Genomic DNA, 21,244 nt, shown 5'->3' on the forward strand with positions numbered 1-21,244 from the left:
TCAGAAGCATGTTCCCCTCTTTCTCCTTGCTCTTGAACTAACTCATAGCTTCGCCTTAACCCCAAAACTCTTCTGCACAGCCTCAACCCCCCTCTTCGCAACATCTTCATCCTGACTCGGCAACCCCGTACTACACCCCACAGCCCCCACAACAACCCCATCCTTCACAATCGGCACACCACCCGCAATCGTCATAAACCTGCCTCCATTGCTGTGATTGATGCCATACGCCGGCCCACCAGGATACACATTGTCTTTGTAAACAGAGGTAGGCGCGCGATGACCTGCAGCTGTGAAAGCCTTGTCGATGGCGATGTTGATGGATGTGAGTTTTGCACCTTCCATTCGGGCGAATGCTAGGAGATGGCATGCGTTGTCCATGATGGCGATGTTCATTGGTACGTTGATTTCTTTGGAGCGCTGCTCGGCGGCGGCGAGGGCGATGCGCGCACCGTCGAGGGTTAGCGTTGGGATGGATTTTGTGCTCATGATGGCTTTTGGTAGAGAGGTTTGATAGTCTGATGGTAGCAACGCGCTGCTGGACGCGGTGTTATGGTGCTGATGATGGACCTCGGATATTGCAGGATAATGACGTAGGCGTGCTTTGATTGGCCCGTGTTGCGGAAGCGCTTGCTTTCACGCGGGTCCGCTTCATCGAAGACAACATCAGCTCATAATGTTCATTAATCATACCTGTTCTCGCATTTATCCTTTGATGGGATGCCGATACCTTTGCGATTGGTGTCATGAAGTTCCAGCGCACAGCCTGGACTGATGTCTCGGCAAGCAAAGCTCACATGAAAAGCCCTAGAGGACTCCGGAAGCGCGAGCCCGGGAGTATGCTATACGGTGGCCTGCGATGACGATAGCCCAATCAACGAGATTGCTTGGCCTGTTTTGTAAAATGACAATATTCGTCGATGACTTACATTTCAAGTCTACCTGGCCACATCTCGTTCTTGGTCTGTTCGGTCATCTGTTCACATCTCGCGGTTTCCTATGTCCACGTATTTCTTTCTCGTTCAAAAATTTGAAGAAGAAGAAACAGATAACCTTTCAATCTATCAGTTCTTAGCGAAGATTTGTCGGAGTTCGAGGTAGGGTCAGTGGTCGCTCTGCGGAGCGCCAACAATAATATGTATTGTCATGCGTATTGGCATCTGAGTTCTGGCATTTGTCAGAGACTGCCTGTGCATCGTTATGGCTTCCTTTCACTCTATGGCGATGGGCAGTATATGTCCAAGGGTATGTAGGCGGCCACTGGACGACATTCACGCGTCTTTTCCACCTTCACTTGCCAAAATGCCTGATACGCGAATATGGGCCCGTGTTTACCAGTGCGTCATGTGCCATTCACGATCGCGATCTCCAGAATCTTTTCTCTCAACTCACCCAACTCTTCCTCGTTCCACGAACGTCGACCCAGCGTCACGATAGCCCGACAGTAACGGAAAAGTTCGCGACCTACTTCGCTATCACGACCATGAAAGAAGAAGATATCCTCGCGCGCCAATCCCGTCCGCAGAAACATTCTACCTGGGTTCCCAAAAGCCGCGACTGGCGTTATGCGACCGGCGTTTTCCAACACGATGATAACGAGATCGCGCCCAACGATCGTTCGGCATGGGATGACATGGACTACGACTATCAGGTCGCCGATCCGGGCAAGAACAGGAGTAGGAGTGGCAGTGGCCCAAGCGATGGCGACATGAAAGCGTTCGATGTAAGCGCCTCGGTGTTGGCTACCCCAAAAAGCGCAAAGAAGAGAGCCCTATCCGATAACCCGAAAGCCACCGTCAAGGTCCGAGCATTCAAGAGGAAGTCAAAGTCCAAGACTGCGAAGAAGAACGTCTGGATGTCAGTAGCAAGGCGTCAGCGGATCAGCCACGACGATGTAGAGGACGAAGAGCCAGACTACCAGACCTATAGCTTGACCGTCAGGTTGCGCTTCTCCGGCAGGCTCATCATAGAGGATGCGCTTCCGGCTGTATCAACACCAGGCCCTATGCATCTCCAACAACTACCAAACACACCTGCGAACTTCAGCACACCCTTCGATCCTCATACCCCTGCTACAGCTCGCACTGCGGCCTCGCTCTACACACCACACATGTCGCATTCGGGCGAATCCGTACACACATATCCTCCCTTCCAGCGTCCATGGGTTGACGAAACGAAAGACTTCAATATGTGGGCAGTCCGCGGCGTTTTACAAAAGCCTGGGTTCGTAGGAAAGGATCTTGGGGTTCACTACACATGGTACAACGACGCAGTTCCCGTAGACGCTCTGCTGCCCCCTGGAGTACCTCTATCCGCCAAAGAAATCATGGCTTACTACCCTCACCACGTCCGGTGGAAAAGCATGATGGTTCGACTAGCGAATAACGACTATCGCGGTGCGGATATTGTTGGTATGCAGGTAAGCCGTCGTCTTTCTAGTACCATGAGATAGTTTATAGCTGACAATACACAGGCATTCTTCCGTGGGCCCCCAACAACGGACATCACAGCCGCAGTCATGAACCAGTTCCAACGCGACTCAGTCAAGAAGATCATTGAGGGTTTCAAGACTGACACTATCAACGGAAAGCACGATGCAAACTTACATACCGACCGCCTGGAGCCAGGCAGATACATCGCGGACAGACGTAGTGGCTATGTTTTGCCGACTTTCGGTGATCTCCTCGCTGGCCTGAACCATCTACCGTCGGGTCTTGATGCTCGCGGCCTCACGGAGTGTCTGAGCTGGTATCTCCATGTCCGGGACTCTTTTACGCCAAAGCTGGAGTTAAATGTCCTGCATACCCAAGCTTTGATCCGCGCGCTTCGCATCCCGCTCAAGCGGTATGGTCCGCAGAATCTGGATTGCAACGCGCTCAAGGAGTGGAAAGAGAAGGGGAGGTTTGAGGAGCGGAAGGTGTATTACGAGCCAGCCAGACCTATGTCGACAGAAGCAGAGAATACCGCGCAGAAGAGATCGCAACTGCACATGAACCTAGACAACCACGAAGTCAAGCTTGACTACCAACTCCAGCTCCGCCACGTCCTCACGGTCCCTTTCCTCGCTCTACACAGGGCCATGGGCGAGGCTCTCAAACTGGGTATCGAGAAAGCCGAGACCAGGATGACTGAGCGCGTGACCGCTGAGGGGAAAAAGATGTTGGAAGCTAAGTGGGCTGCGAGAGTAGCTGAGACGGCGGAACCAGAGGAAGAGGTGCGGAATGTGGAAGCGCAACAACTACAAGCGAAGGTGGAGAAGCCCGAACCGATTGTTCAAGCAGAGGGTAGCGCAGAGGAACATCATCGAATTCCCCGAACGAGCCTCACGGCTGAAGCACTGCGTACTCTTGCTCCTGCACCGAGGAGAGCGCCTGCTGTGCCGTCATCGAATGGAGGGCCACTCGGTCACTGCGCACCGACTGTACCGTCGACACAAACATTCGGTAGACAGCCTCATGGGACGCCTGAGCCCGTGTACTCGGACCGGGCCTGGGGTACACCATCACCTTCTTCCGCATATGCGCCTCGCTCAGTGTATGGAAGGAGGGAGTATGAGTCGCCAAGGCAGACAGATCAAAGGAGTGGAACGCAGCGTGGTGGATGGGGAGATAATCGTGGTGGATCATATCGTCCAAGAGATCGGTAAGGGCGACACTTTATTGGCGGATGAGGGGTGGGATGAGGATGACGTAGTCACATAATGGCAGCAAAATCGATGTTATGATGAGATTCCACGAAAACATACCATAATGTCGGGTTCGGAGAGAGATAGGAGGCTGAGGGTAAAGTCAGCAGGGTGTGAAGTAGAACAGACGTACCCCGCGTCTGGATGTAGGCAGCAGCCATTACTGTGCCGCTTGACGTCGCGACTTCTCACCATCTCCAGCCTGCGAACACGATGCACTTACTTATTCACCCACCTGAGTATCGTGTCTTTGACTACTCAAGCAATATGTTCAAAATACTGTCTGTCCTCGTGGGTGTCGTAGTAATCCGCCTTGCCATCTCATACGCTCAGGCCGTCGCAGTTGAGCTCCGGGAAAAGCCCACATCGAAGTTGCCAGTAGTTGGCATTTCGCTCACTGCAAATCATGGGACAGCAGCAGTTCGATGGCCGGACGGAACTTTCGAAGACCTGGGCCGAGTGGAGGCATCGAAGGCGTATGTGAAGATGATGCGACGTCTCTCTCTGCCGTCTTCAGAACATATAACGTGGGTCGTGGCTTTCCTGTAGTTATGCATACAAGTATTGACCATGTACATTGTAGCCGACCATATGGCAGCATGGAAGATCTGTGGAACGACGCGCCACGAACGCTATGGCGGAACACACGGAAGAAGCTTGGCCTGGCAGGTTCTGACGATGCAGCTACATTAGCCGCTATGCTCAAGAAGACAACGAAGATGGCGGAGAAGAAACTTGGTCATCGGCCATGGGCGATACTGAGCTTTCCCCCGTTGTTGGCCTTATATCAGGAATGCGTCGCAGATGCGGCCGAGTACACCGGACTTTACACGCTGACGGCGGACCTGGGGTATCAGGTGCATGAACTCACTGCCGCATATGCCGGGCATGGAATGGGGCTGGATGAGAGCGACGTTGAACTGGTAACTCGTGGCAAGAAGCCACACGAGTACGGTGGACGACACACAGTCCTTGTTGAGTATACCGAAACTGCGATTTTGCTGCATGGCAAGCCGATGACACATGCTCGCAATCTCGCGAATGTCGACTGTTTCCGGTCGAGTTTTGAGCTGGGCAGCAGCAGTTCAGCGTCTGAGGAGCAGGCACGCGAATTTGTGCTAGAGTACTTGCGCAAGGTGTATCATGGTTACACGAAATATCCTTTTGTCTATCCCAAGGAATTCATTATCATAATGACGGGAAGCGCTAAAAGTGTTGGCCGCGAGGAGATTCGAGCGGCAATTGCAGAAGCGGTCAGATTGTATGGGTTCCAGGCCAGGATCCTGTATGATAACCCTGGATATGTAGCAGCGAGGGGCGCGGCTGAGATCGCATGGCGAACGTTGCTAGAAGCGGAGAAGAAGAAGGAGAATACAGAGTTGTGAATGGACATATGCGACGACATGAAATCGTTCTTGTAAACCTACAGCCTCACAGTCAGCGAGTCACGGATTGACCTTTTCGCACTATGCATGCGAATACGCCTGTGCCACCAAGTTGTCAAGATCGTGCTGACCAGGAAGACCCTCGTAGCACGCAACGCCACTTAGCAGATCACCCGAGACCGGAATCAACAGTTTTGCGAAAGAATTGCCGGAATGGGTAGGTTGGGATCTGAAACTGCACGTTTTGGCGAGTTGGTGGTCTCTTCGCTTGGATGAATCGGAACCAAATTTGTGTTGTGGGACCAGAACCTGGTAGGACTAAGCACACGTGGGTTAATGGGAATTTGTAGTTAATTGGTGAACAGATAAGTGCGTAGAGATCGTCTGTTGCGCGGAATGCCTCGAGTCAGAAGGGATGAGGTTCCTTTTTCTGAGATGTAGTCGAATCGCGGGTTGTCTTGGAGGAGACGCTAAAGCGTGTCGGAAACGTGGAGAACAGCTTACTGCTTGGTACCCCGCCGGCTTATTTGAAGCCTGCCTGGAATGCTGCAATAATTATCGCGTGTCTGCGAATATTGTTGGTAGCGATGTGAGAAGATCTGTAATGATGATCTGCACAGGGGGTTCGGGCTGGGCACCTCAACGATGACGAGGGCTAGGATGCCGTCGCCAATTCGGCCCTCGCCCGCGCCTGCTTTCCTAGTCGCACGCCCGCCACGCGCTCGTGGCTGCCTCTCTTTATGCAAAGTAGTCGCGCCTCTTACTAGCTTCTTAACCTAATGTATGTTGTTTAGTGGTTTATGTATTCACTCCCACCCGACTGTGACTTGAAGGAGCGCACCTCCGCGGCCAGAACGAGATAGGAGAGGTCCGATGCCCGACCAGCAGCGCCGCTCATGGCACCAGCCTGACGTTACTAATCTACCCCTCGACTCGTACACTGCCCAGAGACTGGTATGCATGGCTGCAGACTACCGTACACATGTCGCAAGCTAAGAGGAGTAGGAACATGCCACGCCCGAACATCTGCATCTCACGACGAGACGCTACTTCATCGGTCCTATCCCCACGGCATGGCTGACCAAGCACCGCTCCGATTGGTAAGAGATGTTGCTGCAGGAACTGCCTATGCGACATGTACTGACATCGCACGTTCAGGTACAAGCACCATCTGCGAATCAACTACTCGACGCGTACGGCGACCTTCTCCTCAGACCCGCGTGAGGCGCGCCAACGACGACTGAGTGGCCTCGAAGGCCCCAGTTCGTCTGCCCTCTTCCAGCACAGCTTCCCCCAGCCCGAGGAACTTCAAGCAGAGGATGAGGAAGGCGCGCAAGAACTCGAGGCCAGCGGAGCCAATGGCGCGGCGGATGCGACTGCGGCGACTCCACCCGCCTTGCAAGTGCCGCGCGCTTCAGACCACAAGAGCGATGTCATGGACGATGACGAAAACGACGAGTTCGTAGACGCGCCCTCGGAGCCGGAAGACGACGACATCGAGCGCATTCCCACCAACGAACGGACAGTCCGCCGATCGAGTACGGACAAGACGTATATCACCGCATCCTCGATACCCGCAGACGAAAATGATGACGAGGACGAACAAGGATCGGACGAAGGGCCGCTGCAGGGGCAACACCAACAACAAGCACAGGCAAGTGGCTTACAAGTTCCTTCAGGCCAAGGGCAGGCAGGATCAACGTCACTAGGCAAACGCCCACTGTCGAATGTAGAGAGCCTTGGGAGTCCTGCATCAGCTACCGGAGCAGCCTCTGTAGATGCAAACTCCACATCGTCTTTGCTGCGTAAGGCTGACATGAACAAGGCACCGGCCTCGGCTGATGTCGATTCGAAACCGCCTGCGAAGGGTATAATGGCAAGAGTCAGGAGAAGATCAGGCAGGATGTCCTCTACCGCGGAACTGCCTCAAGACACAGACCCTGCCACGGGAGATTTGACACGCAAGAAGTCGAACCTTCGGAACCTTGTGAAGTTTGACATCCCGGAGGACTCCCGACGTGCCACGATCCAGCTCAAAGCGAAGAAGGCGCAAATGACTGTTCAGCGAGCTGGCACCAAGATAAGACGGCAGAAGATCAAAGATGGCCTTGTCGTCAAGATGGAACGCATGCTTGTGCGAGTGGATGCCGCCGCAGAAGTTCCCGAAGACTTTGACGAAAACGTCAACCAGAGGGTCGTCTCCCGCGTCAAAGATAAATGGCGGGAGTACATGGTCGTCTGTCGCCACAGCCATACCAATGACGCAGAATTTCTGCTGCAGCTTTACCAAACCCGGGTACGTTTCTCTCGCGCTTTCATGTGCGTCAAGCTACTAACTTCGTTCCCAGGTCATCCCGGAAATTGAGAATGCAGGAGCAGGCAAGAAGGCTGCCTACGAAGTTCCGCTGGGGAAGAAGACCTGCAAGGTCAATCTCTACTCATCGTTGGACAAGTCAATGGTCGTGTCTTCACCAGGTTCACGCGAAACCCTGATCTTCATCATGCAAGCTCGAACCGCGTCCAATGCAGTAGAGTGGTATACTTTTCTACGGAACGTCCTTGGCTGGCAGCGTGCTTCCGAGCTCCAGATCAGCATACCAGACATGAGCTTGAGCATACGGATCGCCAACCCATTCGAGAAGTTAGAGGCATCGCAAAACAAAGTTCAGGATGCAGAGAACACCGAGGAGGCTCTGCTGAGGACTATGCAAGAGGAACAGGCGGTTGCTCAAGATTTGATCAAGCGCTGCTTGGATCAACTGCAAGACGCACCGGAGTGGGCTGACGTGCTGGAATCGTGGATCAAGGACCAGCGCATAGGTCTCGCCTGGAAGCGCTATGATCGACTTGAGTGGATACATGGCGCGAACGAGCGGAAGATGTACGGCACGATAGCTATGCTAAAGTCGCACGAACTGGAACTGAGGCCCAAGACACACTATCCTACAACTGCAGTGACAAGGAAGAAGCACAAGACCTTGACTGAACCGGTTCCCGTCGAAGGTTTTCTCATCCGACTGACAGGGCAGCGAGGACGGGCGAAGCGACTAGGCCTCATGTACCACAAGCAGCTCTACTTTGCCAGCCACGATCAGTATCTCGTCTTTTCACGACCCACAAAAGTCACCCCACCTCCGCCTCCGAGGCTACCTGCGTCTGGAAATGCCAATGTGCCAACAGCGCAAGCGGTCAAAGACGCGGTGCCAGAGAGCTGGGCTGTCAACCCGTATGGCCTTCAAGTTGGGCAGATTGAGTGGCTGATGGAGGGTCACTCAGGTACGACGGAAGCCAGGCGTCTGCATGACGAAGATGCAGCAGATGAGGCCGCCCGCAAAGAGCAGAATCTGCTCAACTGCGACGGCTACATCAGCTTGGCAGATGTTGTCAAAGTCCGCAAAGCCCAGTTGGGCGCGAGTCCCGCTGACGAAGACCTGGAGGAAGGCTCGGATGTGGACTTTGACGACGAGGTCGACGACTCTATGCGTAACGACGGAGCTACGAAGGACCTGGACATCGATCGTACTCTCGAGCTAGTTATGAAGAATGGTCTCATCATTCGTCTTCAGGTTAGTATACTTCCACGTATATTGGAACTCTTAACTGACACAACGTCCAGGCCGCAGACAAAGCTCATCGGAAAGAGTGGATACAACATCTACGCGCTCTCGCCAAGTACTGGAAACATCGCACGGCATCCGATATTGCCCTCTATAAAGCCACACGTAGTCGCAACCTCAGCGCCCTTAAGATTGACGAAGAGGCAGAAGCACACGTTGGGCAGTTTGCAAGGAAATGGGAGGTAACACAATCATTTGCTTCACCAGAGCTCTACAACATGTGTGGTATCGCTTGTTGTCGCAGCGTTCATATGAGCGGAATGTTGTATCGCAAACCGCGCATACATGCGCCTTTCACACGATGTAGCGTTCTGCTGACTGCCGGTACACTGCTCATCTTCCGCGATGTCTTGCGAAGTAGGGTTGGCAAGCAACTGGCGCACATCCACCACGAGCGCATCGCGAATCTCGATCTCAAGGACTGCTACGTCTACTCTGGTCTCCTCACCGAGAATGACCTCCTCTACCAGAATCAAACTTTCGATGCGAACAAACCAGGACACCACGCCCTCCCACGAATCTACCTCGAAGACGGTTGGACATCAACTGACGAGGACGTCATGACTACATTTGTCATTTGGCATGGCAAAGCAAAGAGCTGGTTCCGCGCTGAGGAGGGTGCAGGTGGTGGCGAACAAGTTCGTAAAGAGGGCAAGCGGACAAAGCTTAAGAGGGTAGCTAAGCTTGGAAGTAAAGGCCGTAGCGTGGTCTTTAGGGCGCGATCGCGTGCAGAGCGAGACCATTGGGTACTTGCAATACAGAACGAGATTGAGCGAATCCAGGGCGACAATGCCGACTTCAGACTCGAGGAGAGTGGTGAGAATGGGAACTGTGGTCGGGGTAATACTAATACATAAGAGGAGGATGGTCTAAGGTGTTATGAAGGCTTGTATCGTGTATGGATTATTGCTCTTGATAGGCGTACTGAGTCTTCAGCGTTTAGGACTCAGCACGGCGGTGGGCGGTCTGGGCAGGTACATCATTGCATGCTTGCTGTTGATAGTTGACCACAGCGTTTGAGCTGTATACATAGGTGCTCATAATGTAATACTATCGAAGTGTCCAAAGTATCTATTTTGCCACACTCTTCTGACATATGGCGGTTCTTCATTTTTCATTTGCACTATCTCACCTACACTGACGCCACCACCCGGTCGCGCGGTGTCGCTACGCCAACGCGATGGGTAAGTTCCCACGCGAACGCTTTCACATTCACACTCAAGGACAGCGGACGCGTTGCCTCTGCCTAATCGCCTCACCCGCACTGCAGCCTTAGCGCTATCAAAACACGCTCGGCCCACTCCCCGCACAAACAAACGCCCGCCTCCGTAGATAAATAGAGCGATACCCCGCCCTCACCTTCTCTTAACCCATCGCTTCTACTCTACACTCGTTTAAAGCAACTCAATCTCTACTCCACCGCCCTTTCGAAGCTCCTCAAGCAATCCCTTCGAACTTCTTACCCACACTCACTTACACCTAACAACAAATACCAAACACTGCAATGGCTATCTTCAAGAATTTTCTCGCGGCCACTGCGCTCTTCAACGTCGCTCTCTCGAGCACCGACTTCTCTTCGAATGTCGGCTCTGTCGTCACGTCCGTCCAGCTCGTGACTTCAGTCACCTTCGTCGACCCGGTCCCGACTTCGTCTAGCACTCACTGCAACACCTTGACTGTCACCGCGTCTGGTCCTCCTAGCACTGTCACGGTCACTGCGCCTCCTGTTGTTAGCGGTACCGGAGTTAAGACGCTGACCGAGTCTTCTTCTACCAAGGATATGACTATCCAGACGTCTATCCCTTCGTCATTGTCCTCAATGACTGAGAAGCCTCTCCCGTCTGAGTCCTGCATCAGCGACGTTCACACTGTCACCCATGGCGGCACTCACACTACTACCATCACTGGCTGCAAGACGCCCCCGAGCTTTGCCACTGTAAGCCCCCCTCTCTCCTGATCCGCCCATCACCCAACAGCCAGCTAACACATGGGAAACAGCCTCCTCCCACTCTGACCAAGAGCCTCACGTCAACCAAGGAGGTGACCGAGACCGTCGTCTCGCCTTCATCCAGCGCTGCTACCCCCGACTTCAGTGTGTCCATCATCACTGGAACGCCGGTCAAGCCCTCTGAGCACTCCCGCCACGTGCCCTCTGGCTTCTCCACGCCCTCGCACTCATTCCCCACTTTCAACACCACCATGACTGCGACCGCGACTGGAACTGGTCGTCCTAGTGCTTCCATGTCGAAGCCCGTCCTTCCTCCCTTCACTGACGCCGCTGATGCCAGCAATGTGGGCGCTGCCCTTCTGGCTGGTGGTGTCTTGATGGCTCTCTTTGGCGCCTAACCGTTTCATTGTTTCACTGATTGGGGTTTGGAGTTTTCGGACTGGAAACCGGTGGGATTGGTGATGAATGATTGATGTACATGTTCCGTCTTTGGAATTTAGATGACAGGGAATTACGTGTTTCTCGGTAATGAAATTCATGACCCAAATCTTGCCTGTTTATGTGACTTGTCTGAATTATTATTCTCTTACGTTCCAGCAAGATTGTAATGCACTGGCGCGGACACCTTTGCATGGTTCCCGACTCCATGACTTTTGTTGAACCGGGTTTTATATTTCTGTATCTTACTTACTGTTTCTTTCCATTCTACATGTTTTCTCAACGTGATAAAAGCTCTTTCTAAGTGAGGCAGAGCATCGACGAAACGCCTTCTCGCGCTGCAATGTGGATGTGTGAATGTGGTGAGGTCGGTCGCGGCAGGCGGAACAGGGATGGCGCGTTGCCGAAAGCGGAATGGCGTGCGTTGCCCCACGGCGGCGGGCGATCTCACACAGTGAGTGGGCAAATCTTTGAGTCACTACGAGCCAAACTACTTTCACGCTTCCACTCGGTCTCCGCGCAACATACCGACGCTTATCCACACTGCGCAGCAAGAACTTCTTCTCGCTCACCACTACACCTGACCACTGGAAACTCCACCCCAAAAGGAAAGAACAATCCTAAAAGCGACCCCACCTCGCGACAGTCGAGCGACGTTACCCAACACCACACAGGAGAAGAGCAGGAGCACATTTTCAACATGTCTCTAACGAATTGCCGATTCTACGAGGAGAAGTACCCGGAGGTGGAGAGCTTCGTCATGGTCAACGTGAAGCAGATCGCCGAGATGGGCGCATACGTCAAGCTGCTGGAATATGGTGGGTTGAGGATGTAGCAAAGCCATGGGCAGCAAGGCTAACCATACAGACAACATCGACGGCATGATTCTGCTTTCCGAACTCTCGCGAAGACGTATCCGATCCATCCAGAAGCTCATCCGAGTTGGCCGCAACGAAGTCGTCGTCGTACTCCGTGTAGACAAGGACAAGGGTTACATTGATCTGTCGAAGCGCCGAGTGTCGCCTGAGGATATCGTCAAGTGCGAGGAGCGATACAACAAGTCAAAGATGGTCCACAGCATCATGCGCCACGTCGCCGAGAAGACGCAGACACCCATCGAGGAGATCTACCAGACCATCGGCTGGCCGCTGAACAAGAAGTACGGACACTCGATCGATGCCTTCAAGCTCAGCATTACGAACCCCGAGGTCTGGAACGATGTCACATTCCCCAACGACGTTGTCAAGGAGGAGCTGCAGAGCTACATTGGCAAGCGGTTGACACCGCAGCCGACCAAGGTCCGGTCAGACATTGAGGGTATGTTGGAGGAGCACAAGTAATGTGGGCGTCTTTGCTAACGTCTATAGTCACCTGCTTCGGATACGAGGGTATCGACGCTGTCAAGACCGCCCTGCGATGCGCCGAGGCCAAGAACACCCCCGAGAACCAGGTCAAGGTCAAGCTCGTATCGCCGCCTCTTTACGGTACGTGATCGCGCTGCATACATTTAATTCCCAACTAACTCCTGCAGTCCTCACCTCGCAATGTCTCGACAAGAGCGCCGGTATCGCATGCCTCGAACAAGCCATCGTCGACATCAAGGAGAACATTTCAAAGGCCGGAGGCGACTGCCAGGTCAAGATGGCACCCAAGGCCGTCACCGAAAACGACGACGCCGAGCTGGCTGCGCTCATGGAGAAGCGTGAGCGTGAGAACCAGGAAGTCAGCGGTGACGAGGACGAGAGCACGAGCGACGAGGGCGGTGTTGCTGAGGCCGATTAAGCGGCTGGAAGGATATTTGCATACGAGCAACGATGATAATGAAGACCAAGGGTATCTGCAAAAAGTGGGCATGGGCGTTTGAGGCGTCGATATGGTGGTTCACGAGCATGCATGCAAAGGCGTCTCGACATGTACAGCGCCTTGTCTTCAGCCACATGCATATATGCGTTTGCGCATAGAGGGAGTGTTAGAACAAGCGGATTCCACAGCAAATCAACAATGAATATGCACCCAAGTCCCCTGCCTCAATCGTGATCCCCGGATGCAACGGCTTGGGATTAATTCGGCAGCAGGAGAGAGCTTGGGCCATTCGCAGGGTGGAGCGGGATGACGCTGGCTGGACTGGTGGAGCGCGCCCAGCGTTGTCAGCCAGGTTTTAGCCAACACTAGCCTCGAGAACCCGGTCTATCGTGGGTCCTGCTGCTTTGTTGTCGCGCTGTCACCGCAGCTCCTTCTTTGCTGAGATACTCTGCTCAGTGTGCGTCTTGTTGTGTTGCGCAGTTTTGCTTTTCCAAGCCTGACGCTACCTCGGTACTTTGCTGCTGGGCACTTCCAGAGCTCGACATAGCTCGCGTGAAGCTTGACTGACCTGCACGAGACATAGCGCTTACAGCAACGCCGCAACTATGGTGCGGTGGAACGAGCTATTCAGTGGAGATGGCGATAGGCGACACAGAGTGCAGGATGAGATGAGCGCGCGTACGTGCTCTTATCGTTCCGATCAATCCCAATACTAACACCTCCCAGTTCTTCCCACGTCGCGTCGCGAACACCTTCCTCCTCCACCCATCGACCCTAAAGACGTTACCATTGTAGCTCTGCGATTGAAGCACCAGATTGAGCAAGTCGTACCGTGCGAGCTCGAAGAGGAGCAGATCACCAAGGCGCATAGCAGCATCATCACCGACAAGGTGCTTGAGACGGCCAAGCAAGCAGGAGCTCCTGAACACAATGCCTGCGTGGTCTTCTGCCTGTTGCAGGTGAAGAAGTGGTTTAAGAAACAAGCGACCGCAGAGCTGTGGGATGCCGACCTACACGAAGTCCGCGCCGTGGCGGCAGAGATCATGGCCAAGCGCCTGATTGAGGCCGAGGAGGATACCACATACCTGTTCGAAGAGGTGCTGCTCAAGCGCTACTCGACACTGATCGACGGAGAGCCGACCACACCCGCCAATGCCGTTGAAAAGGCCGTCGACCTCCACGCCGTAACGGTGATCGGATCATCCGGCTACCAAAAGTGCATCAACTACCTCTGGCGCGGCTGGGTAGTCCAGGACGACGAGGACCCCAGTCGCTTCGTCACATACGAGAACAAGACCAACACCAGCTACTGGGCCCATCTCGACCCCGATCGCATGCGCGTCCCCAAGTATCAGAACTGGGTGCAGATTGCCGTGTCTATCATCTTCTTGGGTCTCTACACCGGTGCTATCAACACTATCAATCCCTCTGGTGACCTGGATGTCGTCGAAGGTCTGCTGTACCTCTTCACTTTGGGCTTCATCTGCGACGAGGCGAACAAGTTCTGGAAGGTCGGACGCTTCTACATCTCCTTCTGGAACATGTTCAACAGCACCTTGTACTCGCTTCTCACGGTCAGCTTCGTCTTGCGCATGGTGGCTCTTGGGCACCCCATCAGTGACGAGAAGGACACTCGACGCGAGTACCTGAACAAGATGAGCTACGACTTCTTGGCTTTCACTGCGCCTATGTTCTGGATGCGGCTGCTGCTGTACCTCGACACCTTCCGCTTCTTTGGTGCCATGCTCGTTGTGCTCAAGGTTATGATGCGCGAGTCGCTCATTTTCTTCATGCTATTGCTTGTCGTCATGATTGGTTTCTTCCAGGCCTTTATCGGTCTGGACATTGCGGACGATCAGCTTGCTAACGACACTGTCTTTGTCTTCCAAGCCATGTTGAACGCTGTTATGCAATCGCCTGAGTTTGAAGGCTTCGACAACTTCTCGGTATGTCACACCATATCACACCAAACTCAAACACGAGCTAACAAGTAACAGCCTCCTTTCGGTATTATCCTTTACTACATCTTTACCTTCGTCGTCATGGTTATCCTGCTCAACGTTCTCATCGCTCTCTACAACTCGGCCTACGAAGACATCACACAGAACGCTATCGACGAGTACATGGCTCTCTTCTCGCAGAAGACGATGCAGTTCGTTCGCGCTCCCGACGAGAACGTCTTCATCGCTCCCTTCAACCTCATCGAGATGTTCTTCTTGATTCTTCCATTCGAGTGGTGGATGGACGAGAAGCGCTACGACAAGCTCAATGATATGGTACGTCCTTCCCCCTCGCACAAGCACTCTTTTCCGCTGTTTACATGATGATTTCTATGTATTTGCTACTTCAGAGCTTCGGCTATGAGACAATTATCACCTAGTACTGATTACAGCATCTTCCACATCGCATCTTCAAAGTCGCTCTACAACTGCAGAAAGCTGACACCAAATAGGTCATGGCAGTAATCTACTCACCCCTCCTCGTCATCACCGCCATGTTCGAACAACAAGAAGCCTGGGTCGTCCGAGACAACCGCCGCCGCGGCGAAGACGATGAAGACACAACCATGGAGTGGGAACAAGTCCTTGATGGCTGTGACTTTGAAGCCGACGGCTGGGACAAGAAGGTTCAGGCCTCGCGTCCCAATGTCGAGTTCGACACTGCGGTGTTGGAAGTCAGGCAGCTGAGGAAAGAAGTCAGCGAACTGAAGGATATGATGAAGATGCTCATCGAGGGCAAGAAGGAAGGCTGGGGCGGAGACACACTCGGCGAGAGTGGGCTGGCGAAGCTGGACGCAAGCAAACTAGGCATGCAGGGCGAGAGCAGTGAAAACGGGGGCGGAAGGGATGAGTAAGTGCGATTTGCTTTGTGTCATGCCGTCACCAGTGCTCTTTTTGTTGCCGCTGTTTCTATTTTGTTCGAGTGCTGGTGTGTTGACTTTTTGGTTGTGTAGGCGCTATAGGAGCGAGTTTGGAGAGAGCCAGGCGAGTGACTGGCACTCTGATTGAGAGTGCAACGTCGCTCTCCTGCTCCTCTTCTTCTTGTTCGAGTACATATTACGGAATGTTACGCGATACGATACGATACACGATATACGACACTAGGCGATGCGATGAGATACTCTGGTTATATACCCCTCCTTTACAACAAAATGTCATGTCTACGATTATGCACGAATATACTCATTCCTCAATGTTCTTGAATAGTCCTACTACACGCTGTTGAGAAATTATCATTTGCTTGTTCTTTTTCTGAAATGAAGTTGCTGGCTTGTGCCATTGTCGGTGCTGACAAGGACGCGTGGCTCCACCAATCAAACGCGCCTCGGCATCTCCCCACGTGTACCCCCTTTTGATCTAGCCCACACACATGTGTTATCTGCTACGTAGGTACCCGCTTTCCCGGTTCCAGGTTCTCTCCTGCTCCTTTTGAGGGCACGCTTGGTGGTTCATTATGCCGTTCCGCCCGGTGCGGTTGCACTGCCACAAGGCTTATGTACCTGTCAAGGGGGGTCTGGATGGGCCCGAGCCACAGGTGTCCCTTTAAGTACCGTGGGAGCTCGCTGTTTCTGTTTGGGGAACTTCACACGATACATAGCGACTTTGCTGGATTATTTTGATTTGACCGAACGACAGGTGTTGACTGAGGTCTTTGCTTTAATTGCGAGCAGACGCAAGAGGTGGACATACGAGTACAAGGATGCGCATTCGCCCTCGTTGACGGTTCCTCATCTACGCCTTTCTTGTCTCCTTTCTCTTTATCTCCTTGATTCAACCCGGTGGACTCCAGGAAGCAAAACCCTCCAACAACAGCCTCAGCAACCCCAATCCCCCGCCGCCAAAATGTCAACAACCTACCTAACCCCCCTCACAACAAACACCCCAACCAAACGCTCCGCCTCCGCGCCCCCGGCGCCAAGCCGCACTCTCTACACCTTCCAAGAAGTCCACCCTTGGCAACGCGACAACGAGTACCTCAAGAACCATTATCGTTGCACCACGAATTCCTACCGCGAATGTCTGAAGAGCTTGTCGTATTTGCACAATCAGACTGGGAATATTTACACGCATCTCATCGGCGCTGTCTTCATCCTTTTCTACGCCATCTACGCTTACAGCAATATCAGCAGCCGTTACGAGACTGCTGATATCAATGATTTACTGGCTTTTGGGGTTTTCGTGGGAAGTGCGGTCGTGTGTTTTGGCGTTAGTGCTACGTTCCACATGTTTGGGAATCACAGCAGTAAAGTGTATCATACATGGTTGCAATTAGACCTTTACGGCATCTTCGTGCTGATCGTAGGCACGGTGTATTCGGGGACGTACTATGGGTTTTACTGTCAGAAACAGTACTGGGTGTTGTATTCGGCTGGGATTACTTCCATTGTTACGGGTGCGGCAACGCTCTGTTCGATTCCTAGATTCCGGACCCCGAAATGGAGATGGGCGAGGGCGACGCTGTTTTGTGCGATTGGCTGGTCGGGTGCGGTGCCGATGACGCATGCGGCTCAGGCGTTTGGCAAGGAGCAGGCGGACAGGCAGATGGGGTGGCGGTTGATGATTTTTGAGGGGCTGTTTTATATTACGGGGGCTTTTATCTATGCGGTGAGTATAAAAGGAAGGAGAATTCTCAGGGTGTATTGTTGCTAACGCTTCTTCACAGATCCGCTTCCCGGAGAGATTTCGCCCGGGACTTTTCGATATCTGGGGTTGCTCCCACCAGATCTTTCATCTTTGTGCTGTGGGGGGTGCGGCGCTGCATTTGGTGGCGCTGCTGAAGGCTTTTGATTATAATCATGATCCGGCGACGCGGATATGCTGAGGGTACCCCCTTTGGAGATATCGAGCAAACGACTACTTTACCCATGCACACTGCATGTTCAAGACTTCATTTTCTCATTCCTCAATCATCCCCGAACCTCGACCTCCACAACGACCTTCGCCACCCTTTCAGCTTTCCTTTCGCTTAGTTATACAAGCTACCCGTTATCACCCCACGTGCACTGAATTCAAGAGCCAGGGGCCAGCAGAGTTCATCGACCCCGCCCTCGACCCCACCAGCGAAGACGCATTCGAGAAGTCGAGCATCGTCTTAACATCCATGTCTACCTCCAGCGAGGCTGACGATATGCCCGCGGAGAACAAGACCACCGTGATTGTAGGCGCGGGATCCATCGGTCTGTGGACTGCCTGTCACCTCGCGCACGCAAATCGTCGATCCGGTCTCTCGACTAGCAGCACCATCATCGTCATAGAAGCATCAGCGAGCGCATTCGGAGAGACATCCGGGACCTGCACAGGATGCATTCACTACAAATTCAACGACGAGATCATGGATGAGCTTGGGAAGTACAGCTTTGCAGCCTGGCGTGATTTGGCAGGGAGCAACGACCTGTGTGATACTGCTGGACTCCGCTTCAATTCCATCTTCGGGTTGACCAAGGGTGATGGGGATGATCAAGAGCGTTTGCCGGATTGGCTTCGAACGAGCGATGCGTGGGGGGTGGACACCGAATCCTTGGGGACAGAGAATGCAATGGTGTAAGCATGTTGTACATGCATCACCTTCTTGTGCTGATCAAATTCTTTGCAGTAACCCAGTCGGCCTCGGCAGATGGCTGGAAAGAGCATGTATTGATATGCATGTTCGCATTGAGATCTCTTCGAGAGTCACTGCCGTCGAGTTGGATGAAGGGAATCGAGCCACTACAGTAACCGTTATTCGAGAAGACTCATCCTCAGTCAGAATTCCGTGCGACAACTTCGTTCTAGCCGGGGGCCCATGGACTCCGATGATCTACAAAACGCTATTCCCTTCCTCCCCAATCCACATCGACTCTGCCACAGAGGCAGGCGACTGGATCGTCTTCCGAAACCAGAATCCCGTCGCGAAGAATTCGGTGGCTTTCGTGGGCCTAAATGACATCGTAGGAGAGAAGTTGGAATTCGCAGGTCGCAACGACGGCACGATCTGGGTTTGCGGAGCAAAGGATCACAAGGGCACGCTACCTCCATTAGGCTCGAGGGGTCTACCAGATGCTGCAAGGATTGCGGAGCTCACAGGTCACGCTTACCGTTTTCTTCGCGTACACAATGCTGGCGATGCAGATGCGTTCAAGGAGCTAGAGATCGTTGCGCTTGGGCGGGCATTTCGACCTGTTACGCTTTCAGGGCGCCCGATGATGGCTTTGGTCGAGCCTGATAAACTCTCGCGTCATAACGGCCATCATCCAGATGAGCGACGTGGAAATGTGTTCTTGTGCTGGGGGCATGGGTCTTGGGGACTGACACTTGGACCGGGCACGGGAAAGTTGATGAGTCAAATGATCTTAGGTGAACCGACTGATCTCGATCTTTCACCATTTCAGATCCCAGAGACTATGTAGAATAAGATTCTTTCTCCCACTTCGAACGTACACCATGCCATTGCCGCCGCTCCCTCGCTGCAATATGAGGGTTCTTCCGAAGTCAGATGAGAGCTGACTGGCCAAAAAGGCTCCCGGTGGCCTTTTCAGCGATGTCGAACCTCACAATTCCACCCCCTCACTGAACTTCAACACTCGCCAAGCCAGCTCAGCTGCGCCTCTTGCAGAAATGAAGCTGGGGTTGCCTTCTAACACATCAGCTGTTGCGCCCAGCGCCTCGATAACGCGCTTTGTCACCCTTCGAGCTTTCCCATCGCTGAGACTTTCGGGACTACCCGTCATCATCACAGTAATTGAGTCGAGGGGCCCATGAGGCGGGGGTGGTAGTACCGTAAGTAGCTAAGCTATGGTCGATCTCTGCTACTTTCGTCCGCCTGATCTTGTGGCGGTCAAGAGTACGTCTTGATCTTAGCAAAGATCCGTTGGCACTTCGATGCCGAAGAGGGCGTTGGCGCTCGCAAATACTCGTGGCATCTTCTCTATGAGGATGTGAGCTCACCCCGATGGTGGTTTTTGACCGTTCAAAGTGCGTGGTGGGCACTTTGAAGAAGCGGTTCTCGAAGCTCAGACTTTCATGTCGCGTGACTATGGGAACATGGCCTCCAATATCTAACGTGTCATTCTGGGATCCAATTCCCCAAAAGACATCAATAGATACTGCCATCGGCCTACGGAGCGAGAGTTCTCTGTTCCAAGACGTATCATCGAAGACGCTTAGATCATCGGATAACGCGAGCGTCACGGCTGAAGACGACGAGTGAACGCGTATGGGCTCGGACGAGAAGGGTTTACGTCTGGTCATGGAATAGACTCTGTGTCCTGAGAGGGATTTGCGGGGAGATGTGCCGACTCGTTTGCTATGGATATCGTAGACGTCGGACTCATGGACCTTTCTTCTATGTCTACCCAGCTTACGCCTTCGATCGACGCCATGAAATAGCCTTCGGCAGTGATTGCACTTCACTGGTGGAAAGGCAACATGCTGTAAACGGCGCTTGCCAGATCCAGATAGTCGGCCATGTCGATATCGATACCGCGGTTGTTTAGCTTTGTTCAGGATCTCTCGCGTATTGGCTAGTCTGAAGGCTGACTGGCAAAAGGCATCGTCTTCGAGTGACCCTGACCGAATAAGGTCCGCGAAGGGTAAGGTCTTCAGCGCAGCTTCACGACGCGACGTGGAAATGGCCAGCTCTTCACTACCTTGTTCGAACGACTTGGACGCGAGATCGTTTGAACATTCCGGTTTTGACATTTGGTTTTTAGTTGATCGGGTAAGAAGAGTTTTCTTCATAGCTTCACGGCGCGACGCGGAAATCGCCATTTCCCAACTACCTTGCTCGAATGAATTGTTTAGGCAGTTATTGTTATCGCAAGGTGGCATCCAGCGGATAGACCGGCTACTAAGAGATGGGGCGTAATAGACCGGATTCGGCCTGTACCCGAATATGTTGGGGTTGACGTGCGTGGGAATCGCCATCTCCCAACTACCTTGCTCGAATGAATTGTTCAGGCAGTTATTGGTATCGCAAGGTGGCATCCAGCGGATAGATCGGGGACCAAGAGATTGGGCGTAATAGACCGGGTTCGGGCTGTACTCGACATCGAATGGGTTGACGTGCGTGAGATTCGTATGACGGGACGGGTGAGACGACACATGGTTACTAGCAATCCACCATGGCAAGGATTCGTCTGCGATCGACACCGAACGCCTCGTGCCTTCATGTGGTATACAGCCAGACCAACCGTTTACACAAGCATCTTGGTCTTCTTGAAGTGTGAGAGCAACTGATGTGGGTGTAGTCTTGGATCCTCCCTCTGCTCGTTCAGCAACAGCACCATGGGTGAATCCCATTAAACACGGAAAGAGAGGAGAAAGATGTCGCTCAGCAACAAGGGCTCTGTGGCCGGTGATGGGATCTTCCAGGTAGGATTCGGACACCGAGT

General features: G+C 53.1%; 7 protein-coding genes across 7 annotated transcripts; 6 read left to right on the plus strand and 1 right to left on the minus strand.

Annotated features, from left to right (window-relative positions):
• Positions 1-42: 42 nt before the first annotated feature.
• Positions 43-489, minus strand: J4E85_008163 (uncharacterized protein; the record flags this gene model as incomplete). The annotated part of the gene is made up of 1 exon (XM_051472390.1): positions 43-489. One exon carries the CDS (start codon positions 487-489, stop codon positions 43-45), a length of 447 nt encoding a protein of 148 aa, XP_051323855.1.
• Positions 490-1,483: 994 nt separating this feature from the next.
• On the plus strand, positions 1,484-3,646 carry J4E85_008164 (uncharacterized protein; the record flags this gene model as incomplete). The annotated part of the gene is made up of 2 exons (XM_051472391.1): positions 1,484-2,419; positions 2,474-3,646. 2 exons carry the CDS (start codon positions 1,484-1,486, stop codon positions 3,644-3,646), a joined length of 2,109 nt encoding a protein of 702 aa, XP_051323856.1.
• A 638-nt stretch (positions 3,647-4,284) lies between these two features.
• J4E85_008165 (uncharacterized protein) lies at positions 4,285-5,070 on the plus strand (the record flags this gene model as incomplete). The annotated part of the gene is made up of 1 exon (XM_051472392.1): positions 4,285-5,070. One exon carries the CDS (start codon positions 4,285-4,287, stop codon positions 5,068-5,070), a length of 786 nt encoding a protein of 261 aa, XP_051323857.1.
• Positions 5,071-6,143: 1,073 nt separating this feature from the next.
• On the plus strand, positions 6,144-9,544 carry J4E85_008166 (uncharacterized protein; the record flags this gene model as incomplete). The annotated part of the gene is made up of 4 exons (XM_051472393.1): positions 6,144-6,170; positions 6,236-7,366; positions 7,419-8,636; positions 8,687-9,544. 4 exons carry the CDS (start codon positions 6,144-6,146, stop codon positions 9,542-9,544), a joined length of 3,234 nt encoding a protein of 1,077 aa, XP_051323858.1.
• Positions 9,545-10,191: 647 nt separating this feature from the next.
• On the plus strand, positions 10,192-11,033 carry J4E85_008167 (uncharacterized protein; the record flags this gene model as incomplete). The annotated part of the gene is made up of 2 exons (XM_051472394.1): positions 10,192-10,623; positions 10,686-11,033. 2 exons carry the CDS (start codon positions 10,192-10,194, stop codon positions 11,031-11,033), a joined length of 780 nt encoding a protein of 259 aa, XP_051323859.1.
• Positions 11,034-11,773: 740 nt separating this feature from the next.
• Positions 11,774-12,855, plus strand: J4E85_008168 (uncharacterized protein; the record flags this gene model as incomplete). The annotated part of the gene is made up of 4 exons (XM_051472395.1): positions 11,774-11,891; positions 11,941-12,390; positions 12,441-12,557; positions 12,605-12,855. 4 exons carry the CDS (start codon positions 11,774-11,776, stop codon positions 12,853-12,855), a joined length of 936 nt encoding a protein of 311 aa, XP_051323860.1.
• A 626-nt stretch (positions 12,856-13,481) lies between these two features.
• Positions 13,482-15,730, plus strand: J4E85_008169 (uncharacterized protein; the record flags this gene model as incomplete). The annotated part of the gene is made up of 4 exons (XM_051472396.1): positions 13,482-13,554; positions 13,603-14,822; positions 14,874-15,152; positions 15,329-15,730. The coding sequence occupies 4 exons, from the start codon at positions 13,482-13,484 to the stop codon at positions 15,728-15,730; spliced, it is 1,974 nt and encodes a 657-aa protein (XP_051323861.1).
• Between the last annotated feature and the right edge of the window lie 5,514 nt (positions 15,731-21,244).

The sequence above is a fragment of the Alternaria conjuncta genome (assembly GCF_024043145.1).
Source record: "Alternaria conjuncta strain BMP 0040 chromosome Unknown scaffold_12, whole genome shotgun sequence".
NCBI lineage: Eukaryota > Fungi > Ascomycota > Dothideomycetes > Pleosporales > Pleosporaceae > Alternaria > Alternaria conjuncta.